Source organism: Pungitius pungitius, chromosome 3 (genome assembly GCF_949316345.1).
Source record: "Pungitius pungitius chromosome 3, fPunPun2.1, whole genome shotgun sequence".
NCBI classification, from domain to species: domain Eukaryota; kingdom Metazoa; phylum Chordata; class Actinopteri; order Perciformes; family Gasterosteidae; genus Pungitius; species Pungitius pungitius.
This window is the reverse complement of record NC_084902.1, coordinates 6,432,564-6,456,327: the sequence shown is the minus strand read 5'-3', so window position 1 is coordinate 6,456,327 and position 23,764 is coordinate 6,432,564. Positions and strand designations below refer to the sequence as shown.

The following is a 23,764-nucleotide window of genomic DNA, read 5'->3' as shown; positions in this document are numbered from 1 at the left end:
TTAGACAATAGAAAGAAATGGCTTCTTAATTCCCTTAAAAAATGACGATATCCAGATTACATGGATATAAAGCAGCACATCCTCACATATCAGAAGCTGAAACATTGTTCAGCAAATAAAGTTAAGAAAGCATGCATGATGCTCCTCAGTCTTCAGCCTGGGGTTTCCCTTTCTTTGTCTTCCCCCTCCCTGTATACTCTGCCCTCCTCAGCTTGAGTCCCCTTCTTGTTACTGCACCATTTCCCCATCTCCTCCAACAAGTCCCCTCTCTTCACCTTCTCATCTTGTCTACTTCCACCTTAGCCTCAATCCTGGTCATCTTCTCCATCCCTCTACTCCCGTTGAGCACCGCTCAAGGCCATAATCGGTCTTCCAGTGCTCGCCACTGATTGGGTCCACGGGGAAATGGCAGCAAGAGACAGGTGGAGCGAGAGGGCTGTGACTGAGGAATAGTCCCGACAAGAGGAGGAAGAGCATCTGGAGGCAGGAAGAGATCTCTGGCTCTCATTTAGTCTAAAACGTTCTCTTTTTGTGACGCTGCATGTTTCTGTCTGTCAACCATGCAGGCGGGGCATGCATTATGCATGAATGTGGAGGCTCGGGGGAAACTCAGACGGGTTAATTGTGTGTCCTGGACTGTGTGCTGGGCAGTGCAGTGTGACCCATCGGTTGTAGACTCCCAGTCTAAAATCCCCTTTTCAGACAGGAACATGGCTTGGATTGACTCCTGAGATATGGGAGGTGTGTGGTGCACACGTGTACATAATACATCTTTGTGCATGTGTGTCTGTTGGTGTAAGCCCTGGATTTTTGTAGAGCAATATATTCGAACAACCTTTACAGCAGCAGAGCTCATTTACCTGCAAGAAAATATATAAATAAACTTAGCATACTACCAAAAACTTTAAAACTTGAATCGTAGGATTACATCATGCCCTTATTTAATTTATTTCCTGAAGACAGGCACTTGCAGAAATGTGCAGAAAGGTGACCTTTGTTTTTTCGGGAGAAGAGAGTAGAAAATAATTTTAAAAACCACGGTGGGTGTAACATGCACCAAATAACCGCTCATATTCTACAAGTCCATTTGTATAACAGAGCATCCCGGCAAACAACTCGTAGGTGTGTGCAAGCAATGTGAGTCACAGACGGTCATGAGGCTGCACAGCTGTTGGTCCACGGACACATGAAGCCGGGGTGCTGACGACCTTTTTTGGAGAGTTTGTTTGTCCGTCCTCGCCTGTTTGAACACTACGAGCTGAGTGCATCGCCGACTCAGCTTGTCGTGCACACGCTCGAGCACAGTGCGGCGGCTGTGCGCTGAAAGTTACAAGCCCTTTACAGCGAAAAACAAATAGAAGTGATTCCGAATTGATCCATTTGGTTTCTATTTGCTGTTTGGTTTCTCTCAGAAGAAGGTTTGTTGCCTTTCGCTGTTAAAAAGAGGGTATTTACAAGATATTGTGTTATTTTTCGTGTGATTTTAAAGATGGCTTTGATCTTAAGTTCTAATAAGGACAGTAAAAATGGATTTGACGTTATCTACATTTACGGGGTTAACCACAAGAATGACTGCAGGAACCAATGATAAAAGCCCAGTTTTCACAGACGCTTCGTGACGTGGAATTCTGGTTGCTGCTGAAGACGTGCTGACCTACAGCAAACTGTCAAGCATCAGTGTAATATATGATGAAGTGTACTGCGTGTTGGTATTCAGTCATTCATGCCCATCCCCACACCTAAGGCCACTTGCAGAACCAGAGGGATCACTACATTCTAACACAAAACGGAACCCACTAATATTAGGTGCGAGTATATTCAGCTTTTCCATTTCCTGACAGTAAGTGCGTATCTCCTCCGAGGGCATCCGTGTGCGAGTCGGTTTGTGAAGGACAGTATCAGAGGCGGCCAGTGGGCCCGTGGACCGTTGCAGCAGGAGTGCCTGCCAGCCCCTGGCACTCCATCAAAGACGGCAAGACGGCTACAGAGAGGGAAAGCGACATTAAAAGTGAGCCAGGGGGAGGACGGAGGGAGCGGCCTTGTGTTACGAGGCATATGGCCTTTGTGGGGAGACAGATGTTCCTCTGTGGATGAGAGAGGTGAGCGCACACTCGCCCTGTTGAGCCTGATGTTGCCCCACCTACCCCAAAGGGGATGAACAGACAGATGTGCTGCAAGTCTCAGCTCAACAGACCTCTGGCATGATGTTCTTTCATGGCCTCTTCATCACGCCTCCCTCTCACGGCTCCTCCAGAGTTGCTCATCTTGTCTCTTGGGTTCCTCTTTTCACTGCTTCCTTTGCAGTTACTCACCTTTCTGATGTTCTGTGGCCATCACTTTACAGTAAGTCATCTATTTATAGCGCTTTTTATGTTGGTACATTACCTGTATGTGAGTGCTGGCCTTTTCTACAAATACATAGTGGGCGATGGTGGCGCTGGGAGTAGCGTGGTGCGCTGGGAACTGTAAAGTTGGTGGTTTGAATCCTGGCTGCTCCATGTGCTGTGTCGAAATGTCCCTGAGCAAGACACCCAATCCCCAATTGCTCCCCAGGCAAAAATGTAATGCATGGGTTTTAATGCAAAGTCGCATTTGGATGAAAGCGTCAGTTAAATGACATGTAATAGTAGATTTTATCATCCTTGATTAAATTATTAATTCAACTGATGTTAAAAAATATATATTTCAAACAGAAAGACACAATGTGCACACATTTAGAAGGTTTGTGAGACTTATCCAATAATTCTATTTGCCCAATACTATTATATAATAATAATAATAATAATAATATTACACAAACTCCATGTGCTATCCCCAGGTGCGTATGTACAGTATATATTCCATTATAAATGGAAGTATTACAGTATTACATTTCTTTCATTATCTTGGAGGACATAAACATAATTATAGTTCTCTTTGTATTTTCTTTTCTCTCAAATCTTCAGTTCCCTCTCCCAGGGATAAAGATTGTCCCTGATGCAACCATAAATCACATTCCATATCGTTTGTGTGCGCGTGTTTGCTTCTGAGAAAGAGAGCACCCGAGCGAGAGAGAGATGATGATTAAGAGGCAGAGAGTAAAGAGAAGGCCGAGGCACAGGGAAATGTTAAAGGTGAGAAAACAAGAACATTGTTTTGCTTCCATGAGATTTGCGAACGTAATCAGTGGTTGCATCTTGAATCAGTTCAGACTTTTGAAGAGGATGACTGGTTATCTTCAATTCCCACTTTCACAAATCAGTTCAGTTTTACTTCCGACAAAGCAAAGAGCTGTTGTGCACAGAGAATTATTAGCATTATATCATAGCTCAGGAATCGGGAACATTTACTGCTAAAATGTTAGACATACAAGCTGCACTATTATTATCCTCTAACTTTCACTGCAGAGCGATCTGCATAAGCGTGTCAGCTGACTGGCTGGATATCAACATGGCGCCAGAGTGCATGTGACTCTAAGCATTAAGAAAGTAAAGCTCTGATCTGCATTCAGTGCTGCTGGTGTTAACCTTAACAAGCAGCACTGGGTCAGGGTTGCATACTGGTTTTAGACAGAGCCTAGTACCACATCACATGCATCCACAAGCTACATGGTTAGTTTACCATCTTCACCATGGGATTTTAAAACAGCATTAAATGAGTTGATGTAAAATCAACGGTGCCATGACATCACAAAACCATATCATGGATGGACTGTTGAACGTTGATGGTCATTTATTTAGCTATGATAAAAACTAGAATCTAGATATTCAAAAAAGGCCTAAGGATCATAATGCTGAGTTAAACATCTGTATTTCAACGGTCAAGTGCTAAAGCAGCAGATGAATCGGCTGTGTGTAAGCGAGGCTGGGGCACGTTTGGTGAGTTACAGCTCCCTATATGTAGGGATATCCCGCTAGTTATTAGCCCAAAAATCCAAGCACGCACAAAAATTCCTTGCAGCCTCACTGCAATTTATTACTTCTATTTATATCTGTTACAGCCACAGAGGAGAGGAGGAGTGAGATAAGCAGGATTGGAAAATGCAGGGAAACGGAGCAGGAGATAGAGTCAGCGGGAACTGGAGTATGTCAGGGGAGAAAGGGGGCAATAAGAGAGGAGGGGGGAGGCAGTAAGAGGAGTGAGTGTTTGGGTACAAAGGACAAAACAGACCGTGAGAACAGGAGAAACTGGCAGAGGACAACAGAGACGAGGAGGGAGAGGACCGCAGGATTCTGGGACAGCTGAGATCTTACGGAGCAAAACGACATCCTCTGTTGCCATGACAACTGCCTCACTGTGAGCAATCACTCGGTCCCATGCTCGCTCGCCCACATAGAGAGGGGGCACACGTACACACAAACAGGTGCATATCCGCTTGTAGACACAACTCTTGAACATGCCCTCAAACTCTCATGCTGGCTGGCAACTTGCGTCTCATCCGCCCGCCTCCATCTCTTCATCCGTCCATCATCAATTGTACCTACAAACACATCAACATCCATGCTTCTCCGTCTCCACCCTCATGTCTCCAGAATGATGGACCCCGGGTGATGCAGGAGGAGTATTTTTGCCGGTTTGCACCACCAGCTTTTGAACTGAATCAACAAACAGCCAACCAACTAACCAAAGTGACTCAAGCATATATCCATACACATATTTTTAATGTGTGGCAAAAAAAAAAGAAAAAAAGCGCACACACTCATGACACACAGGACACATCACAAGGTCACATTAACATATGTACACGTGGTGTTCTGTACACATCCACTAGAGAGGAGACAGTTGGCACAGAGAGGAAGGCCATTGCTGACCAATATCCCACCTAGCCTTTTCCCTGCCAAGGCAAAGAGAGCCAACAAACATGCTGCCGCTGCCACACAGACACACACATGCAGCGGACCTGAGCGACATGATCCCAGGGACAAACGCGATGCAGAAGCAAATGAACTTCACGAGCGCAGAGACACTTGTAATGAAGTGAAAACCATTAAATCCATAACGCCATAAATTACCGTCTTATTATTTTGTAGCGAATTGGACATGTTGTGTGCAATTGTATGCTAATGTGACACAAATAGAACCCTATTGTTTATGCGGAGGACATGTGGCACCATGCATGCACATTGGTACTTAATAATCAGCACATGAAAAACAGAAATTAAAAAAGGGACAATAAGCCAAACATGAGAAAGGTCCACAGCCCCCTTTATCTGCATTCTGCACTGTCCAAGGTTCTGATCCTGTCACAGGCGGAGCTGTAGTAAATTGTTCAGTAAATTGTGTTGAACCGAGCAGACGCACAACATGACCCTCAGAGGAGACACGATGACGTAATGCACTTATTTATCACATCACTATTGCCTCAGCATGCGAGCTGTATTTCCATTTAGAATAAATGAATTGAGAAATGTTATACCCCACAGAACATGATACATCGCACACATGTCACCCCTCCGCTAGATGCACTTTTGAATGAAAACAAATGGCCTTGAATATATTTGTTCTGTTTTTCCCCCCTCACATCTTCGGCATCAAGCACAAGAGAAACACCCCAAAAGAAGGTCACTCATACACATGCCTGCAAGCGTTCGAAATGCATGGAAGACGATGAAAAAAACTCAGTCGCGTGTCAGTTTTTTTGTTCTGCGAGTTGTGGGTTGACAGAACTAATCACACGGCCGCGGCGTTGGCTCATGCACGGAGAGCCTTTTCAAACAAACAGCAGCCTGTCAGTCACCGGTGATCACATGAGGGCTTCAATAACACACTGAGCTTTCCGACCAGGCAGCGATTGAGGTTTGTACTCAGCTGTCTGCGATGAGTCGGTGAAACTAGTATTTGTTGTTTGTGTATATTTCAGCATGCCTCTCTAGCGGTGGGAACCTGAGCGTATGCAACAACCTGCTGTTTTGGGGATTAATAACTGTCAGTTTTTTTTTAAATCCTCGACTCAATTTGAACATTTTAATTCAAATTGTAACTGATTCAAACTTTGGCTTGTAAAGGAAACTGTTAACATTCCACTAAGATCTTGAGGGATGTTTCAGTCTTTGATTATAAAAATAAATGATGGCATTCATCTCCCTTGGCTTTGATAATGTTGTCCCCACCACACAAGAGGTAGATCTCGCAGCGTGGGACATTAAGATCTAAGAGCTGGATTTTCTCTAAACGGTTCAGAAATCTGTTCATAAGATGTTTTCTTTGGTCTGACAGTCATTTTAATCAGGTGAAACTACAAGTAAACCACCTCTCATCTGCAATATACAGTATAGTGTTGGGGAAAAACAAAATGAAAGCTTGTGTACAAGGAGGACATTTCTGTAGCATCTCAGAGAGATTGAGATGTTACTGCACAAAGAAAAATGTGTTCTTTGGCTCTTTTGATGCCGAGTACATCTACAGCGCGGGAGCTTAGACAGAGACTTACCTGTGTTCTTTAGGAGCCTCCCAGCAGTGATTTGCTGTCAAAACAACCTTCTCACGCTGTCAGGCGATGGTCAGAGCTGTGCGTTATCTCCCAGCTCGTAGTACAGTTATTTATACGTTTATCTTATGGTTGAGAAGACACAAAATAGAAATGATATACCGGAAATAATGCCTCACTTTTTTGTCGGTGAGACACAAACAGGAATCTCCGAGATGATGATTGGAGCCAGACGAGGCGGAGCAGGGATTGGGTTGACTGACAGGTGAGCTTATTAAATACAAACTAGAACTTTCTGAAAAGGGATGGATGACTAGTTTACATAGACATTTGAATAACAAAACACTCAATTTATACAGCGGGTGTGTGAAGAATGCAAAAGCTGGTCTTGGTTCCAAAAACATACGAACAACATCACGTCCTGTGTCATTACTGCAGGTGTTAACAAAGCCCTAAGTGCTAGCAGTAGTACAATTGTGTGTGTGTGTGAGACCTCGGCCTGGTTGTGAATCGGACTCTCTCTCTCTCCGGCCGATCTTGTTGTGAATGATGAGTCATCCAAAGCAGGCCTTTGATATTCCACACGGCACTCCATTTAAAAACTAGCCGAGACTGAGACGTGGTCACGCACACACAAACACACACAAACACACACACACAGACACACAAACCCTCACACGGGTCGATCAAAGTTGGAGGTGCCGCTGCTATTTTTCATTCATCCTCTGGCTCCTGCCATCGATTCCATTTTACCGGGTGTTTAATTCACAGCCACAGTATCCCTGCCACGGCCTCCGCTTCCAACACCACTCTCCGTGTTTATCGACCATGTAGCAGCAGTGCGACTGCACTCGGGGCCTGCATTTCCACGCTGGTGCTCATGATTATTCATGTTTTAATGGCCTTCATCTTCATACTGAGAATTTACAATAGATGTAGTTTTTTCTGTCTTTCAATGTTTGTTCATGTAAAGAAATTCTTGCAAACTGGCAAACACAAGAAGTATGGTGTTGTATGGTGGTTTAAAATGTGTGTGTGAGAGAGAGAGAGAGAGAGAGCCATGTAAGTCCTTCTGAAATCACGTGCAGCTTATTTTCTCTTTATCCTGTGTGACTGAGAAGTCTTGTGATTATAGTGCCTTGTCATGGTTCCTGTATCTCTCTCGTCTTTGCCTTTACACCCCCCCCCCCCCTGCCCCCCCCCCCCCCCCCCCGCCGCTACATTGGAAAAGAATCTAGAACAACAAAGACAAGGCAAGTAAGTGAAGAAAAAAAGGCAGTATCACTCTCTCGGCAGCGTGTTGCCTTAGAGACCAGAGAGCGAGCGATAAATCTGTGAAATCTTCTGATCATTGGTGTGTGTGTGTGTGTCTGTGTGTGTCTGTGTGTGAACAGAGAGGGGGGCGGGCATCTGACACACAACAGAGGAAACTTCCCTCATAACTGCTCTGCCTGCTCTCTCTGCCCCGTGTTTGCTCAAAACAAATTGTTACATCATTGCCGAGAATCAGATCCAATTATTACTAATTAGAGAGCAGCACCGTCTCCTTCTCCAGTGCGTGCACTCACTTCTGAACCAATATATCCGACAGACACTCTGCTAAACAGTAGATTGTGTCTTTGTCTCACTGGGATGAAAAGAAGCCGCAGTGTTAAACAAGGCACAAAACGTTATCTATAAAAGGACGTTAATTAGACAGAGTCTGTCAGCAGAGACGAGGAGTAGAGGAGGCTAAAAAGTTCACAAACAGGACGATAAGGTTTTGGCAAAACATAGTCACCAATCAAGTACTGTAATAATCAATACTTTAATCTGTGACTGGATTTTTAAAAAATCTAAATAGTTTGGCCTCAAAATGGGGTTCTTTTCTGTGTAATTGCTTTAATTAGCTGAAAATTGTGTGAAAGGTTTACCTATTTTATTATTATTATTATTATTATTATTATAGGTACAGTCCATCAAAACACAACCTTTGTCCTCTGATTTCATTCTGTATCTGAAAACACACTTTCAGTCACCAAGGGAATGTTTTTGCATTAGATCTGTCATGAGAACTTAAAAAAGAAATGGGGTTTTCCGTCCAACCACCTTTAAAAATAATGCACACTATTAATCATGTAGATCTAGCAAAGATTGCACGTTACCCGACTGAAAGAGTAAAGGGTTTTGGGGGAATGGTGTGTTAGTGAAGCACAAGTTTAACGGACATCTCAGCAGAGTGAATGCAGAGGACCTGGTTGCAAAAAAAAAGATTTAAAAAGAGGTTTGTGGCATGTTTATTCTTTGAAAGAGCTCAAGCAAAAAAACGTAATTAACATGTGGATAATCAATTGTGGTCTGGTCACAACACCATGAACACCATGAACACCCTGACTGCCCGGAGATGTGAGGATTTTCATTGCTCTGGGGCCCCTCTAAATGCAATTTTCTGCTCCGAAAGCCCCGTTTTAATTTCTATTGTTTGACTTCAAATATCTGGATCCGAACAAGGGAACGTGGAAAGAGCTTTCTTAACAACAACTCAAACACTATTTGGTTGGGTGTGTGTGTGTGTGTGTGTGTGTGTGTTTGATTCAGCAACCTTCTGCATTAAATGGACACTGGTGCTAAACGTGGAGCACTCACCCAGCTGTTCTTCCTACTGATACCTGACTGGAGTTCACATCGCTTCTTTCAAACTGGCTTTGACAGACAGCTCCCTCGCTCTCCGGTTCGTTTGTAGCACCTGTTGGGGCCGGACTACTCACACCTGTACCATCGTGGGTCTAATCAGCCCCACTGATTGAGAACATCAAATCACATTCAGATATGGGATAGTAAAGCTATTGTTTATTCATCAGTGCATGTTGAAAATTGGATGCTGGTTATATTTTATATAATATGTACATGTTTGTATATATTCATATAGGAATGCATTTAATCCATTATTACAAATGTTACAAATATTGAACAGTGGAATTCAGATTTAATATACAACCATTTAATGGAACAATACCCGTTAGTGTTGCATTGGGAGTCATTCCTTGAAACATAAATGGTTTGTCGTGGTATTTTAAATGTGTTACCATGGAAATGAGTAGAATCCTACTTTTGTGATAAAAAGTAAGGTCATTCTAAAAACCTCTAAGTGCACGTATAAATACAATATGCAGTGAATACATCTATTGAGGACATTAAATAAAATGGTTTAGAAAAGGCATTTTAATTATCAATATAATCTGTCGCACATTATTGAGCTGGCAAATGAGGTAAGACGAGGAAGGACATTACCCATGAAAATGACCAAACCAAATGAAAAATAAAAACAAAATCTGACAAAACAATAGCGAATAATATAGCTGTAGTGTTATCGGGACTGAATTGATTTCAGTACATGCACTCTCCACCTGTTTGTTCAACTAGAATGACGGAAAAACTGAAAACAAGGGATGAGGAGAAAGAAACAAGCACAGAATGGGCAAGAAAAGAAGGGAGAGATGTCAAATAGAGATGTCTTGTACCCGTATAAAGATACACTGTGATTTGCTGCTATCTTTTTGTCCATGTGTTCATTAATTTAGTCTCCATGGTAACCGAAACGGCAATGTCAAGACCAGAATTGGTCCAGAGGGTGACCTTGCCTTTGACAAGCACAGCTGCATTCATCTCCTTTTCTCTCTTTCTGCCTCCATTTCTTGAGCCAGCTGCCTGTCAGTCATCCTCTCAGCCCCCATCCCTCCTCCCCACAACCCCCGAATACGGGCTACCAGACAGGGAAGGACTCTGCACCAGTAAATGCTTTCTAAAAAAAAAAAAAACCTGCCAAAGTGGTTCTCTCTCAGTCTCCTGCACACAGACAAACTGGTATTAAAGGACATCCGGCTGACGAGGGCCGTTACTGGGACCTGAAGCAGGAGGAGCATGTCCCGCCTTTGTCGTTCTCCAGCTGAGGGGTGATGGTGTCCGGGACCTCTGATTGGAGCATGTCATTCTCACTCGCAATGATGTGTTTCACCAAGCAGTTCGCCGCTTCGTCGATGTTGATGTTTTCCTGGAAGAGAGGAAAAGGTAGGAGGAAACAAGTAGTAGGGGAGATGGGAGTAGGAAAAAGAAGCATTTTCTCATCAAAGGACTAAAACAAGTGTCACAAATGAACCCGAAAGAACTATGACTGACGGATGAGGCAGCGGCCGCGTTGCGAGGAGGAATTTTTACATAAATGTCTTCCAAGCTGCTGCCACTGGTCTCTGGAGTGCAGACAGTGACCAATTACAATACTACCTCCTCCCTCATTACAAGCACAGAGAGTTGTATCTCAACAACAATAGCTGTAAAAAAAATGAGTATATATATATATATATATATATATATATATATATTGAGAGAGAGAGAAGTGAAAGTAATGGGAACAAAATAGAGCTGATGGAATGTTTTAAATAAACAGTGCACTGAGTCTGGTTTTTGTTACATAAATAAATGAAAAAAGTGCTGCTCATTTCATTCTAGTCTCTCCATATTGTAAATTTGAATTATTTGAAACTTTACACAGTCATTTGTCACCACTGCATTTTTATAATGTGTTTTATTTTTCATTATGCCATTATAAAAGGTTATTATTGAGGGAATTTTTGCCAAGATTGGACAGAAAGCGGTGTGCCTAGAAGGACATTAAAAGCATTAATACTCTAGAACAAGTTGCAATTCTATAAGCTTAATGCAATACGGCTAGCAGGGTGCTCGTTTATCAAGTGATTAGAGACAATATTAAAGTGACAATCCTAAGAAACCTCTGTTGCCCATCAAAATAAAAAACAAACTTTTTTTGTGTGTGCAACCGGAGCGACAGGCCGAGTCGCTGCCCTGGGTTGGTGAGGTTAAAAACACCTCCTCTGCACTCTGCCGACTTCGTCTCTTTCCCTGGAGATCATTTTGCATGCAGAAGATGTGCTGCGTTGTTGAAGATAAACGTTGTAAATAATTATTCCGGCAGGTGGTCAGATACTCGTGTATTACACATTCCATACACTCCGTCAGCTTAAAAGGGGAAATTGTAAACTTTCTAAGGACACGTGAGGCAGCAAGATGCATTTCTCTGAATATTCTGCTCATCCGCTATTTGTATTTATGGCTACAAATAGTATGTTCAAGTTACAGTAGGTCACTGTAACTTTGAGTGCAGGAGGACTTTGAAGAAATTGCCTGGAGGTGTTCCTGAGAATGGGAACGGACGTATGGATGTACAGCCTGAACCGATATACATTTAGAGGACACTGCTACGTCAGCGAGGCTCCTCTCGCAAGGTGTGTGTGTGTGTGTGTGTCCGCAAAGATTTTTGCACCTTTTTTGCACCTCCAAAGGTCGACAAAGGAAGTAAATTCATGCTTTTACATACAGCAATGTCTGCAACTTTGAATGCACTATTTGTTCAATATGTACAATTCAGTATTGTGTTTGTGTACGTGTGTGTGTGTGTGTGTGTGTGTGTGTATAAGTGTGTGTCTGATTTGCTCCGCCAGCTGTGAGATTTCTTCTGGTGTCACTGTGGCTTAGTGGCAAAGTGTGTGAATCCTCAACAATCAGTATTCACTCATCATTAAGTTTCATAATTGTGTTTCTTATTGTATCATTTGTTGGTTAATCAAGTTAAACTTGCAGCATAAACACATTAGTAACATGGAGTGTATTGAAATCATTTTGAAACAAATCTAGCCTCCTGTTACACACTGTTTCACTTCTTTTGTCTTTGTCGGCATTGCATACCAAAATCTAATCGCAATCCTAGAAGTACTGATGTGTTTTCAACCTTTCGGTGAAGCCGTTAACGCTTCCTGTTCTCCTCCTATTTCCAGTCTGTTCTTCCCATCCTGAATGTGCGACTCTGGGGCAGCCGCTGGGCCTGACACCCTCGAGCCGCTTGGGAGTCAGGTGCTTCTCCAGGACATTCGAACAGGGAGGACGCGCGCCTGCTTGAGCCTAAGCCGCTCCATCCATCCATCCATCCATCCATCCACAGCACCACGGATCTATCGCCATACTTTGGATTTGTGTGTGTGGCCCTTTCTTTCTCACCTTAGCGGATGTCTCGTACCATCCCACGAAGCCGTTCTCCTGGCAGAACTGGTCCATCTTTATTCCGTTATTGGTCAGTACGTCCCGGCCCTGGTCGCATTTATTAGCCAAAAGCACGGTGGCTACATTTTTCCCGTTGGCAAGTGTCAGTTTGGAGTCCAAGTCCTCCTTCCATTTGGTGATGGCCTCAAAGGAGGCGGGCCTTGTGACGTCAAACACAATGAAGGCGCCCATGGCCTCGCGGTAGTACACGCGGGTCATGTTGCCAAACCTCTCCTGACCTAAAGGACACACACACACACACACACAAGTATAAACAAGGAAAATAAGTATCGTCTTGGTACAGGTTCACCTTTTTACCCCTGAAGACGCATCACATGTTGGCTCGCAAGAAAGCTGCAAGTGATGCTGTGTTACCACGGCGAGACTGGGTCATGAATCACCCGATTAACTCATTTCATCACACTTCTGTCTCATGTATACAACCATGCAAAGCCTTCCCGTAACACCAAACCACACGCGTGTTTTTAAAAGTGCTCCGGAAAGAGAGCAATAAGATGGAGATACGGATAGAGGCACGATGGGAGGAAGAGTCTTTGGTGTCAATGTGTGTGTGTGTGTGTGTGTGTGTGTGTGTGTGAGAGAGAGCGCTTGCCTGTGAACTGTAGAAATTCCTACGGGTAAAATTAATTCGATAAGCTCTGTAGGAATGTTGTATCCACATGGATTTTTCCCATCCATAACGTTTGTCAGTACCAGACATTTTCACACTGAACCTACAACCGCAGCAGACCCTTCCTGAAGCAGTTTGAAGAAGAGAGATATTCATTTCCATCCTACTGTCATATAGGAAACATCGGAAGAGCAGAACATTGTATTGGGTGAAAAAGGATTTAGGGTTTTGTGTGTAAGCCCATTCAGGTGTGAAAACAAGTATTTCTCTGTACCATCAAATGAAGGGGTAGCTCTTCAAGGCCTTCAAGGTTAGCTGAGTGTTGATGTCTTCATGCCTTCTCAAGCCATAGACCTCTATACCTCAACATGTATACCGAATGGAAAGGTTTAAAAGTATGCCAAGCCACTACGAAAAGTCGCAAAACGACAAACTAAACAGCGGGTTTGGGTCATAATGCCGGAAAATTTCTTTTAAGACATTTAATGTAGATGTTGTGCCAGTGTGTATATTTTTTTTCTTATCTTGTTGCTTCTACGATCCAAACTAAATGGAGAAGATATGTTACATTACTGGAAAGACTATGCAGAACTGAGATGAACAATTTCCATTGCTTTGTGGTGAGCGGAGGGAACACACACACACGGTACCACAGCCGCTTGCACACAATAAAAAGCTTTCTGTATACGAGAGCTCGGGCCTCAAATCTCCCTCACATGAGTTTGAGACACATGACTGCTTGCGCTTACTGGAGAGGGGGGGGAGCAGCAGGTCAGAGGACTCTTCTAAACCTCAGCCGACACTCATGTGAGATGAGACCACCGTAGCGTTTAGCTTTAATATTCATTAGGACAATCAAAGCATTTAAACACTGGGAGAACATGAGATTACAATTCATCCTTTTCACACAACGTATTCTGTACTTTACTATAAAGTATAAAGTGCTCTGCTCTCCCGGTCCGAGTGGACTGGTTGAATCCAAACCCCAAAATACGTGTACTACCTACAGAGTACAAAAAAAGCCCAATAGATTATGGAATGAAACCGCTTTACCTTCTTATTATTCATTCAAGATCTCAAATGGTGTGAATTAATAAAGTATAAAATATACATTTGTGATGAAAGGAATGAAGCAAAACGTATTTGGATTTGTAGGTGTGTGTGATTTCAAGTGAGTAACACCAACTGGTCAGCTGGTACACATGAGGAATATTAACCACTGAGGAGACATGGACTCGTGCACATTCCCCGGGTGGTTGTATTTGAATCACTGACCTCAAATGTGTGTATCTAAAAAAAAAAACATTTTCTTTCAAAGAAACCCTTCAAGCAACTTGTTGAATTCCTAAAATAAGTTTTCCTCTTGAGCAGCTGACCTCTGCTTTGGAAAATGTTGTCTTTTATCTAAATAGGCATTCATTGAGGATGTAAAGGGTGATCTCCATAGCCGCCACTTCATGTAATCGCGATTCATTCACGGTTACGCCAACGAATTTTCCAAATTCAGCAAAGATTTAAAGAATAGCAGTGACGCAACACGTGAGCGTCGGTCGGGCCGTACCTGCGATGTCCCACAGCTGAAGGCGCACCGTCTCCTGGTCCCAGTTGAGGACTTTCAGCGCGAAGTCCACCCCGATGGTGGCTCGGTAGTTGGGGCTGAAGTTGTGATGGACATAGCGCTTGATGATGCTGGTCTTACCGACCCCGAGGTCCCCTATCACAAGGATCTTATAGAGATGCTCCTTGCTGTGGTTGTTCTGCATGGCGACCGAGGAAGGCGAGAGCAGAGCATGAATCCAGCGTAATGGAGAGGGCCGAGGAGGAGGAGGAGGAGGAGGAGGAGGAGGAGGAGGAGGAAGCACAGGACAGCGCAGACGGGACAGAAGAGAGTTGGGAGAGAAGCGAAGGGGGATAAGGGGGGAGGCGACGTACGCCCCGGTCCGGAGAGGGGAGTGGAGCCGAGACGTCTGGACCTTGTGACGCACGCAGGGGGGGCTGCGGTGGATTATCTAAAACATCCAAGCGGGGAGGGGGGGGGGGGGGGGGGGGGTTCGCTTTGTGATAAATAAGCAACTTTACATGACTAAAGTTAAATGGTAAAAAAAAAAAAAGGTTTTTCTTTCGGGCTTTCTGGGTCTATTAATCCAAACAAAGTATGTTTGTTGCATAAACTCATATTTTATCAGTAATCCATAAAGTCAGATTTATGCTCCTGTTGTTTGAGAGTCTGAGCTTGTGAAAAAAAGAAAAAGAAAAACTGCTACCAGAGAAACGTTTATTTGGACTCCAGCTTTTTCACATACATAGAAAAGTCATTTGGAAATGCGTTTGTAACGGTGCAAATCACAATTAAAAAGGCACTACAAATAGTGATGTCCCTTTATTGATTTAGTAAGAATTCCCATTAAAATGCTCCGCAGGGAGCTGATCCCCCAAAAAAATAAAACATGGCAGCCACGGTTTCAATTTGCAAGGAGAGACTATAATACAACTCTTCCCTGTTGCTTCCCTGAGTCAGAGAATCACAGCGCAGCACCTCGATACCCTTTAAGTGATGACACAGCGCATTATGCACCGATGCCCTTGGATTCAAAAACTTGATTCGGCAGCTTCAGCTCAAATTTAAAATCATTCAAAGTCAGCTCATCGGTGATTGAGGAGATGGAGAAAGGCGGTCCTCTCATGCTGGGGGGAGGGGGGGGGGGGGGGGTACAGCCTCTACAGTTTGGGGATCGGGTTGGCGGCGACCGCGATGCTCTCGATGGAGCACTCGTCGCTGCCCCTGCGGATGCGGAAGTAGCCGCCCTCGCCCCAGCCTGTGCCCCAGCTGTTCTTCACTATCCAGTACTTCTGTCCGGTCTTGTGGCAGCGGCCGTAGCCCACCAGCAGCACGGCATGGTTGGTCAGCTCGAAGGGATTGAAGGGGTCTCTGAGGCCCGTGTGGTGGTAGATGCCCTCCTTGTAGTGCATGAAGTCGGGGTAGACCTGACGAGGTACACAGGGAGGGTTTTATTGCAATTTTTCTGTGTCAAATGAGTGAATTAAGGTGACACAATGGTCCTTTTAGCATTTCGCCAGTTTAGCCGTGCTTTAGGGTTAACCGGACAAATGAATCCTATACTTCCAGAAAAAATAGCACGCAACTTATGTTGAGTTGTTGACATTAATATGATCAATGCTATTAGATGGATACGGTAAGATTTTAGGGGTAAAAACAAGGGAAGAATTAAATGAGTTGAACTCAACATTCAAACGCTGCATCCAGAGGGAAAAGGCTTTCATTTTGACGTAGAGTATAGAAAAATCACGTAGGAAAACGGCGAGCAGCAGTTTTACCTCGAAAGCCACTCCAACGGGTCCATTCTTGACCAGCTCCAACATCATGGCTATCTCACTGCAGCCGCCATAGAATCCACCAACGTAGTAGTAGTCTGCGGCGTAGATGCGGCGGCAGTTTTGAGGAACGCCGCACGGAGAGTCCTTCGCCGTGTACGGGTAGCACGACTCATCCACGATGCCAAAGTCCTGAACATACTTCCCTATCAGGTACGGGAACCCACCATCGCAACCTTAAAGGAAGAGAGATGAAGGTTAAATCAGATTCAATTTCCATCATTAACCACATTTCTACCGTGGTGAAATTCTCCTCTGTGGTCCAAGATCAAAACAAGTCAAAATGAGTGAAAATGCAGTTGATATACTTTCCACAAGAGAAAAAACACCTAAACCTTTTTAATGCTTTTATGAATTGACGGGTTTTGGACTTGGTTCACCTTGAGAGTACTGGGAGCAGGAGACCACTTGTTGCGGGCTGAGGACGGGAGCGTCGCTGTTGTTGGTGAGGATTCGAACCCGAGCTTCCAACATTCCCATCGTGGAAAAGGAGTAGCAGCTTCCACACGACGCTGATAGAGACATCGGAGTTCACTCACAGTGCAATACAGCCCCACTCGAAAATGGTTTTATGCTTCCATTAGATAGCATAATGTCTCCATGTGTACGTAAATGAAGAGCACAACATATTGGAGGCCATTTCAATATAATGCAATGCCACAACGCCACTAGAGAATAACCGTAATGTCAACAACTCACAACATTGCCCAATAATAATAATAATAATAAAATGAAATTAAAGGATATGTGCCAGCAGATGGTTAAGAGGTTAACCAAATCTCTTTTATCATACCCATTTTTAGGGAGCCAAAATGAAAAACTAAATAAAAGCAAAATTGCCCTCAGTGGGAACACTGAAGCACAAATAAGCTCTGCAGCAGAGAGGCTTAGGGAGCTTCTATTGAAAAACTCTCCAGCCCTCTCCAGATCCTTAAACCCAGCCCTGCAGAGGCCCTCTCAGACACTCCAACTACCCGGCGCGCTTAATCTCTCCACTCACACACCGGGCTGCGCAGGAGCACCGGCGCGGAGCGACAAAGGAGACCCGAGGCCTGCCAAGAGGGAAGCATCTGGGCTGCTGTTCAGCAGCTGCCCCTACAGACGTTACTCAGGATCAGATTCTTTGTGTTCAAAAATATCAGGTGTGAAGAAAAAAAAAGGTACTGGGCGTTTGTCGCTCAATCCCCATCAAGTTGATCGGTTGAAATAACTTTGCCGGTCAGCACTTGACATCAGGATGAAAATACTGAGGGTTCCACAGGACGGCGAGCAGACGTCACCTTGGTTGCGCACGGGGCTGACGAAGTTCACTCCGCCAACGTCTCTCCAATCCCAGCGCTCGGGCAGACCCGCCGCCATCTTGGCTTCGCCAGCTTGAGCAGGCGTAGTGCGAACGCGCCTAAAGGACGAACAGATTAAATAATCACATTTGGGATGGTCATGTTTATAAATGTTTTGGAAATCGAAAATCCGAAGAAGAGGACGCCTTTAACTTCAAGTATTTTAGGAGGCCATGGAAGAAAAAAACATGGGCCTTAAAGTGTAATTGGGCAAGATACTAAACCCCAAATGTCTTTATATAGGTTATTGATTTGGATATTTTTAAATACACAATGATACGTCATGCCAATTAAGCAGTTTAAATTGAAACGCATGGGAAATAAGTAAATACTCACAAGGGGCCACGGGAGGCGGGGCCCCCATGTCGATGGTGCAGTTGCTTCAGAGTGTACATCTCATGCTCCGGGTAGGACGCGGCCTTCCAGGATTTCTGAACAGAGTTGATGGCATCAAGAAAGTCCATGTTGTTCTTGTACGGCTTCTGGAGGAGCCTGGAGAGTGAATGAAGACACGAGTGTGAGGCTGTGTCTGTTTGTTTTTTTGCCTATTCCAGAGTATGGGACCTTCACACAAACACGCTGACCAAAAGTAATGGGACTCCCGTAATGGATCAACCAATTAGTTATAAGATGTGTTGCTTGATTTAAATGCAACTGGAACCGAAGAGCGAGAAGCAGCTTAGTTTTGCTGTAACACGACTGAACATTTATTTACTAATCAAGAAGATCAATCAATCAATAATTGCCGTGACATCCGTTTGCCCCCAACGGTTTGCTTCAACGTCCAATATGCCAGATGTCAGGCCATTTGCAAAGATTACCGAGAGGATATGACGCCAACCCAGTGCGTATCAGATGAGGTCGGAAGGAAATTAGTGTAGATTAAGTCTGAAATGTCAAAACTGAATGTGTCAAAACACACACACACACACACACACACACACACACACACACACACACACACACACACACACACAGCAGGTATCATCCCTGCAAACACCCCCTCAACACGCCGCTGACGGCTCACGCGTTTGTGGGGGGGGGGGTGCAGCGATCCACGTACCCGCTGCTGAAGAGGGGTTTGTAATCGGTTTTGGGTGGCACCGATGTCACTTTCTTCCCCACAAAACAGGCCCAGTTGTGTCCCAGAACATCATGGACCCAACCGGGCAAGGTCTGGTCACAGAGGCTGGTCACCTTAGGGCCGTCCTCGGTGTACTGGGAGTGTAGAGAAAACAAATCAGATTAGGACTTGTAATCCAATCCAATTCAGCCATGTCGTTTTATGCGCAAACAGTCAAGATTAATCAAAGCAATTGAGTTAAGATCGAGTGTTCTGTATTGGGCAAGATATTCATGGTTTGTTTTTTCATTCAGACAATTGTTGGAATATACATTTGAAAAAGGAATAACATGAGGTTAAAAATCTGAATTATTGCCAAATTAAGTCGATTCATTTGAGGAAGTCGAACCAGACGCAGACACATTATAACATCATGAGTTTGAAGACACTTCCCTTATCTCAGTGTCACGTGAGTCAAGATACACATGACTGAAAGACTGAAACCCTTTAAGCACGCTGCGTACAAATAGTGCATTTCCCACAAATTCGTTCGTCCTGGCCTATCGGACCTGAAGATATGCATGTGTTCCAGATAGCATCGCCCGATGAAGTGATCGATGACTCAAACATGACGCTTGTGAAACATGACGGTGTTTAAGACGAAGATTAACCACAGCGCAGGACATAAATCATATCCAAATAAAAGAAGGGGGTATTAATCCTTTCGGCCACCCAAGACATTTGACGTATTTTTGCAGGACCACCAGGACTAAACACCACATCGATCAGTCAAACTAATCGTGTGTGTGTGTGTGTGTGTGTGTGTGTGTGTGTGTGTGTGTGTGTGTGCGTCTCTGTGTCCGTCATACCTTGAAGAAGGCGAACCATTTGTACCCGTTAATGACCACTTCAAAGCCCTGGTTGTAGACGAGGGTGAAGAAGCCGCTGTTCCCGAGCTCATCTTTGGCTACAGAAAGCTTCTCCAGGGACACGGTGAACGTGCTCTCACCTGTGGCTGAGGAGGACAACGAGTTCAGCGGGACGAAATGCACGAAGTGATTCATGCACTCAAGAAGGCCTTGTTTTGTGAGAGCACGTTAACCCGCTGCTGGCTTTCAAACACACACGGTTATAATTTAATGGGACGAGGAAGTGATGATTCGGTTTCTGTCCCTAAATCAAACATGTCACCTAATGATCCCCAAATAACGAAACTAACTACCGCCTCGATCACTTCCTACCAGTCTCGTGGTTTAACGTTGGGGGGGGGGGGGGTTTACCTTCCGCGGAGCAGTTGACGGTGTGGTCTCGTCCTCCTTTGGACAGCTGGAACACCCAGGTCCCCCGCAGGTCCTCGTAGGTGCAGTTGGCCGGTGTGTCACCCCAGCACCCTTCAGCCCAAAGCAGGAGCACGCACACGAGCACGCCGCTTAGCCTCATCATTCACACGCAGCTCAGCGCGGCAGCGTAAACACACACACACACACACACACACACACACACACAGAGAGAGAGGTACAGCCCCCCCACCCCAAAAAAATAAAAATAAAAACAAAGCTGCTGTTAGTTCGTCGTCTAGTTAAAGTTGACCGAGCTAACTTTTCTGCGCTACCTTTTAACACGTTAACTTCTCCTTTCTCCCGCCCCCCTCTCAAGTCCTCTGCCCGCTGATTAATGCAAACTGGAACTTTTTTTTTTTCAAAGATGCAGAGTTCAAATTCTGCCGTCAAGATGAAGCCGTTACGTACATGCGCACAACGCTTCTGCGCACACGCAGCTAGCGACGCCGCCGGCTATCTGACGCTCTCGTTAAGCTAAATCACGCCTCACGTTGCCTGCTTTGGATATTATCAAGAGTATTTCCAACACATCTGTTTATGTATATTATGTATACACGCGTATGTTCGTATATATGTGTACTTTAATGTGACTTCATCACTTGTTTGGTCCGTCATATAAAGATGGATACATGTTCAGCCAACAAGGAACCGCGCGTCAGTGCTCCTCTCGTGGTTTGTCTGTTCTTTCTTCGCTTTTTGGTTTCGTTTTTCGTGTCATGTGACATGAGGACCCAGCAGTTGCATTGCATGCGGATGACGTTTGGCGTTGAAAGGAGCCAGGTGGGGGAGGCATCTAACAAAAAAATACGTAGGCGATGGTCTGTGACCTCATTCCATGTCATTCATTCCGTATGCGATATTAAAATAGGCAGTTTGTGTATTTGTATTGCTGCTTTATATTTTTTTGTTAAAAAGAATACTTTGTAAAAAATTGAAAATGAATCTTTCAGTAAACAAAAAAACACAATAAACACTTATTGTTTACTATATGTATCTTCTTTATCTAGCTATTGTAACACTAATGTGTGTTCTTTGATATTCGTGCTTGAGAGTACATCCTTGTAATACATCTGTGGTAAGATGGCCCTATGCAGACGTGTTTCCCAGCATGCATTTTGTCATAGCAGAAAAAGCCATAATTAATAGTTTGGTTAAGAGCCCCAAAAGTGTCCGCTTGATTGGGTGTTGTCAAGGTCAACGTAGGTAATGTTGTTGCGCCTTTTGACTCAGATGTTTAGCTCTCTTATAATGGTACATATTCTTGTTTATAATGTTGTGGGATTTTAATAATCCCTGTCGAGGAATTTCTCCTTTCATTTGTTACCTGAGGGAGATGACAGTCAACTTGTCTGTTTGCATGTGTGTGTGTCTGTGTGTGGGTGACTGCATCCTGATAGGTCTATAGTTAAAGAGCTTTATTTATTTTCTCCAGCGGGCATTTAAGGAAAGTGCTGGAGGCTTTGATCACCATAGTAACCGTGACATAGACTGACTCATCTTCTTGACAGACCATGGTAAGCACTCATTTGAAGAAGGGACTGAAGAGGTATTAGTCATGCAGTCTCATTAGTGCCATTACACTGTATTTGTGTGGAAGTGTGCGTGTGTGTGTGCACATGTGCATGTAATGTTGACGTGTCTGTGTGTGCCTGTGTGCAGTAACGCAGAATAGAAGAGCAGGGAGACGGAGGGGTGGTGTTATGAATGTTAACAGGCTGAACCCACTGAGCTGCCTCTGACTCATTGAAACTCGTGTTTCAATCTTAATATTGTTCTCGCTTCCACTGGCAGGAAATTAAAACTCAAGTGACTTTCTGCTACATTGGCACCCACAGATCTGTGCGCTGCTCGCATGGCTTCCCGACTCTCGCTCTTCAGCACACGTCCTCCTCTTCGGTCGAGCCCTTTTGGTTTCTTCTTCTCTCCCTGCTTCCGACTCGTGCTTTATAATTACAATTTCCACAACACACACACAAGGTCGGAATCTGCATCACATACTGTGTGCACACCAACAGACAGGTTGTGACATGGAGTCTGTGAACCTGCTTGCAATGACTATAAATAAAAAATAAAAAATGCCCAATGTGACATCTTTTAATACATTTTGTCTAAAAACACACACAGCAATCACACGTGAGAAGATCACAGAATTTTCATTATTTTTGCTTGAAAAACTGATGAATAATTGTTTCATCTCGAGCTTGCATGCAGGTACCCGAGTACTCAAGTGTACTGTTGTTGTGTGACTACGCCTCCACCTGCATTTTCCGCACAGTTCCTCCCTCCCTACAAATAAATAACAAAATGCCCGTCCTGGAAACAGGAGCAGCCAATCCAAGCCCGATCCATCCTGTATATTGAAAAATGTTATACTAGAATTTATGCAAATTTGAACTTTGAACATTAAATAAAAGTCATTTATGAAACAGTTTTCTCTGGTCATATATGAAGCTGTTAAACACTAAATTGTCTCTAACTGATATATCAACGGGCTATTTGAAAGCCATCAGACTCCTCCCATCGATTCCTTCACGGATTTAGCTTTTCAATCATCAGTTCCACATGACGGGAGAGAACCTGTTTTGCTTTTTTGTGAGCTTTGCCCCCCCCACCACCACCACCACCTCTCCCGCCACCAGTTGATCAGTGGGAAATACAATGCTAAAGCAGCATTTCGTTAAGTTGGAGGCGTGGGTGGAGCCCCTCCATCACGGAGTGGGGGGTCGGCCACACAGACCTCGTAGTGTTAATGTTACAATCCTTCACATTTAAATGAGGTAAGTGGCCAGAGAGGACTTGAGCCACACGCAAACACCTACACACACACAAGATACACAAGTGTGCACCGCAGAGAGAAATCTTTGCCTATGTACTGAGCACGCCCACGCACGCACGCTGCAGACACACACAGCAGGTGCATATGGTCGCGCACACAGTCGGACTCTCACCGTTAACCACATGCAGCCATGACACCCCTTTCTCACCAACCTTTTTATATGCAGGGGACACACCGTTTACACGGGAACAAATAACACTGATTACAGAAACTGTACGCCGTGGGGCAATGTGTGGGTGCAGGGATAAAATCATGTTTTAGATCCTCTGATACAAATTTAAGGCAAAATATATCAAATTATTTGGAAACTGCGTCCATTTAGGGTCTTATGCACCGGACATGTGATTGGTTACAGATGACCGGAGTGTATGACCATGAGACAAATCCCTGATTGGTTTTCCAATTTGCTTAATCGATTTAACTTTCCACAACAACCAATATTGCTCTAAGTAGATTATTTATTTCCAGCCTAAGTGATTTGTTTCATGATTCGTGTGTTTGCTAACATATTACATGTGCTGCCCAAACGGCCTCCATTCCAATCACAAACCAGTTTTCACCTGCTCTCCTTTTAGTGTAGTCCTGTGGTTTCTTCATCTTTTCCATTTATTTGAAAAGCTAGTCATTTGCAACAATTGCGATTTCATCCTGAAGAGAGCATTTTC

General features: G+C 44.2%; 2 protein-coding genes across 2 annotated transcripts; both read right to left on the bottom strand.

Annotated features, from left to right (window-relative positions):
* Positions 1 to 8,685: 8,685 nt before the first annotated feature.
* rab38a (RAB38a, member RAS oncogene family) lies at positions 8,686 to 15,060 on the bottom strand. The gene is made up of 3 exons (XM_037458434.2): positions 14,689 to 15,060; positions 12,455 to 12,735; positions 8,686 to 10,436 (listed from the first exon to the last, which is right to left on the bottom strand). Exons 1-3 carry the CDS (start codon positions 14,888 to 14,890, stop codon positions 10,281 to 10,283), a joined length of 639 nt encoding a protein of 212 aa, XP_037314331.1. The 5' UTR covers positions 14,891 to 15,060; the 3' UTR covers positions 8,686 to 10,280.
* A 328-nt stretch (positions 15,061 to 15,388) lies between these two features.
* Positions 15,389 to 20,623, bottom strand: ctsc (cathepsin C). Its single transcript, XM_037449156.2, has 8 exons — positions 20,204 to 20,623; positions 19,793 to 19,938; positions 18,924 to 19,078; positions 18,197 to 18,352; positions 17,801 to 17,919; positions 16,901 to 17,032; positions 16,464 to 16,696; positions 15,389 to 16,112 (listed from the first exon to the last, which is right to left on the bottom strand). The coding sequence occupies exons 1-8, from the start codon at positions 20,364 to 20,366 to the stop codon at positions 15,846 to 15,848; spliced, it is 1,371 nt and encodes a 456-aa protein (XP_037305053.1). The 5' UTR covers positions 20,367 to 20,623; the 3' UTR covers positions 15,389 to 15,845.
* Positions 20,624 to 23,764: the final 3,141 nt, after the last annotated feature.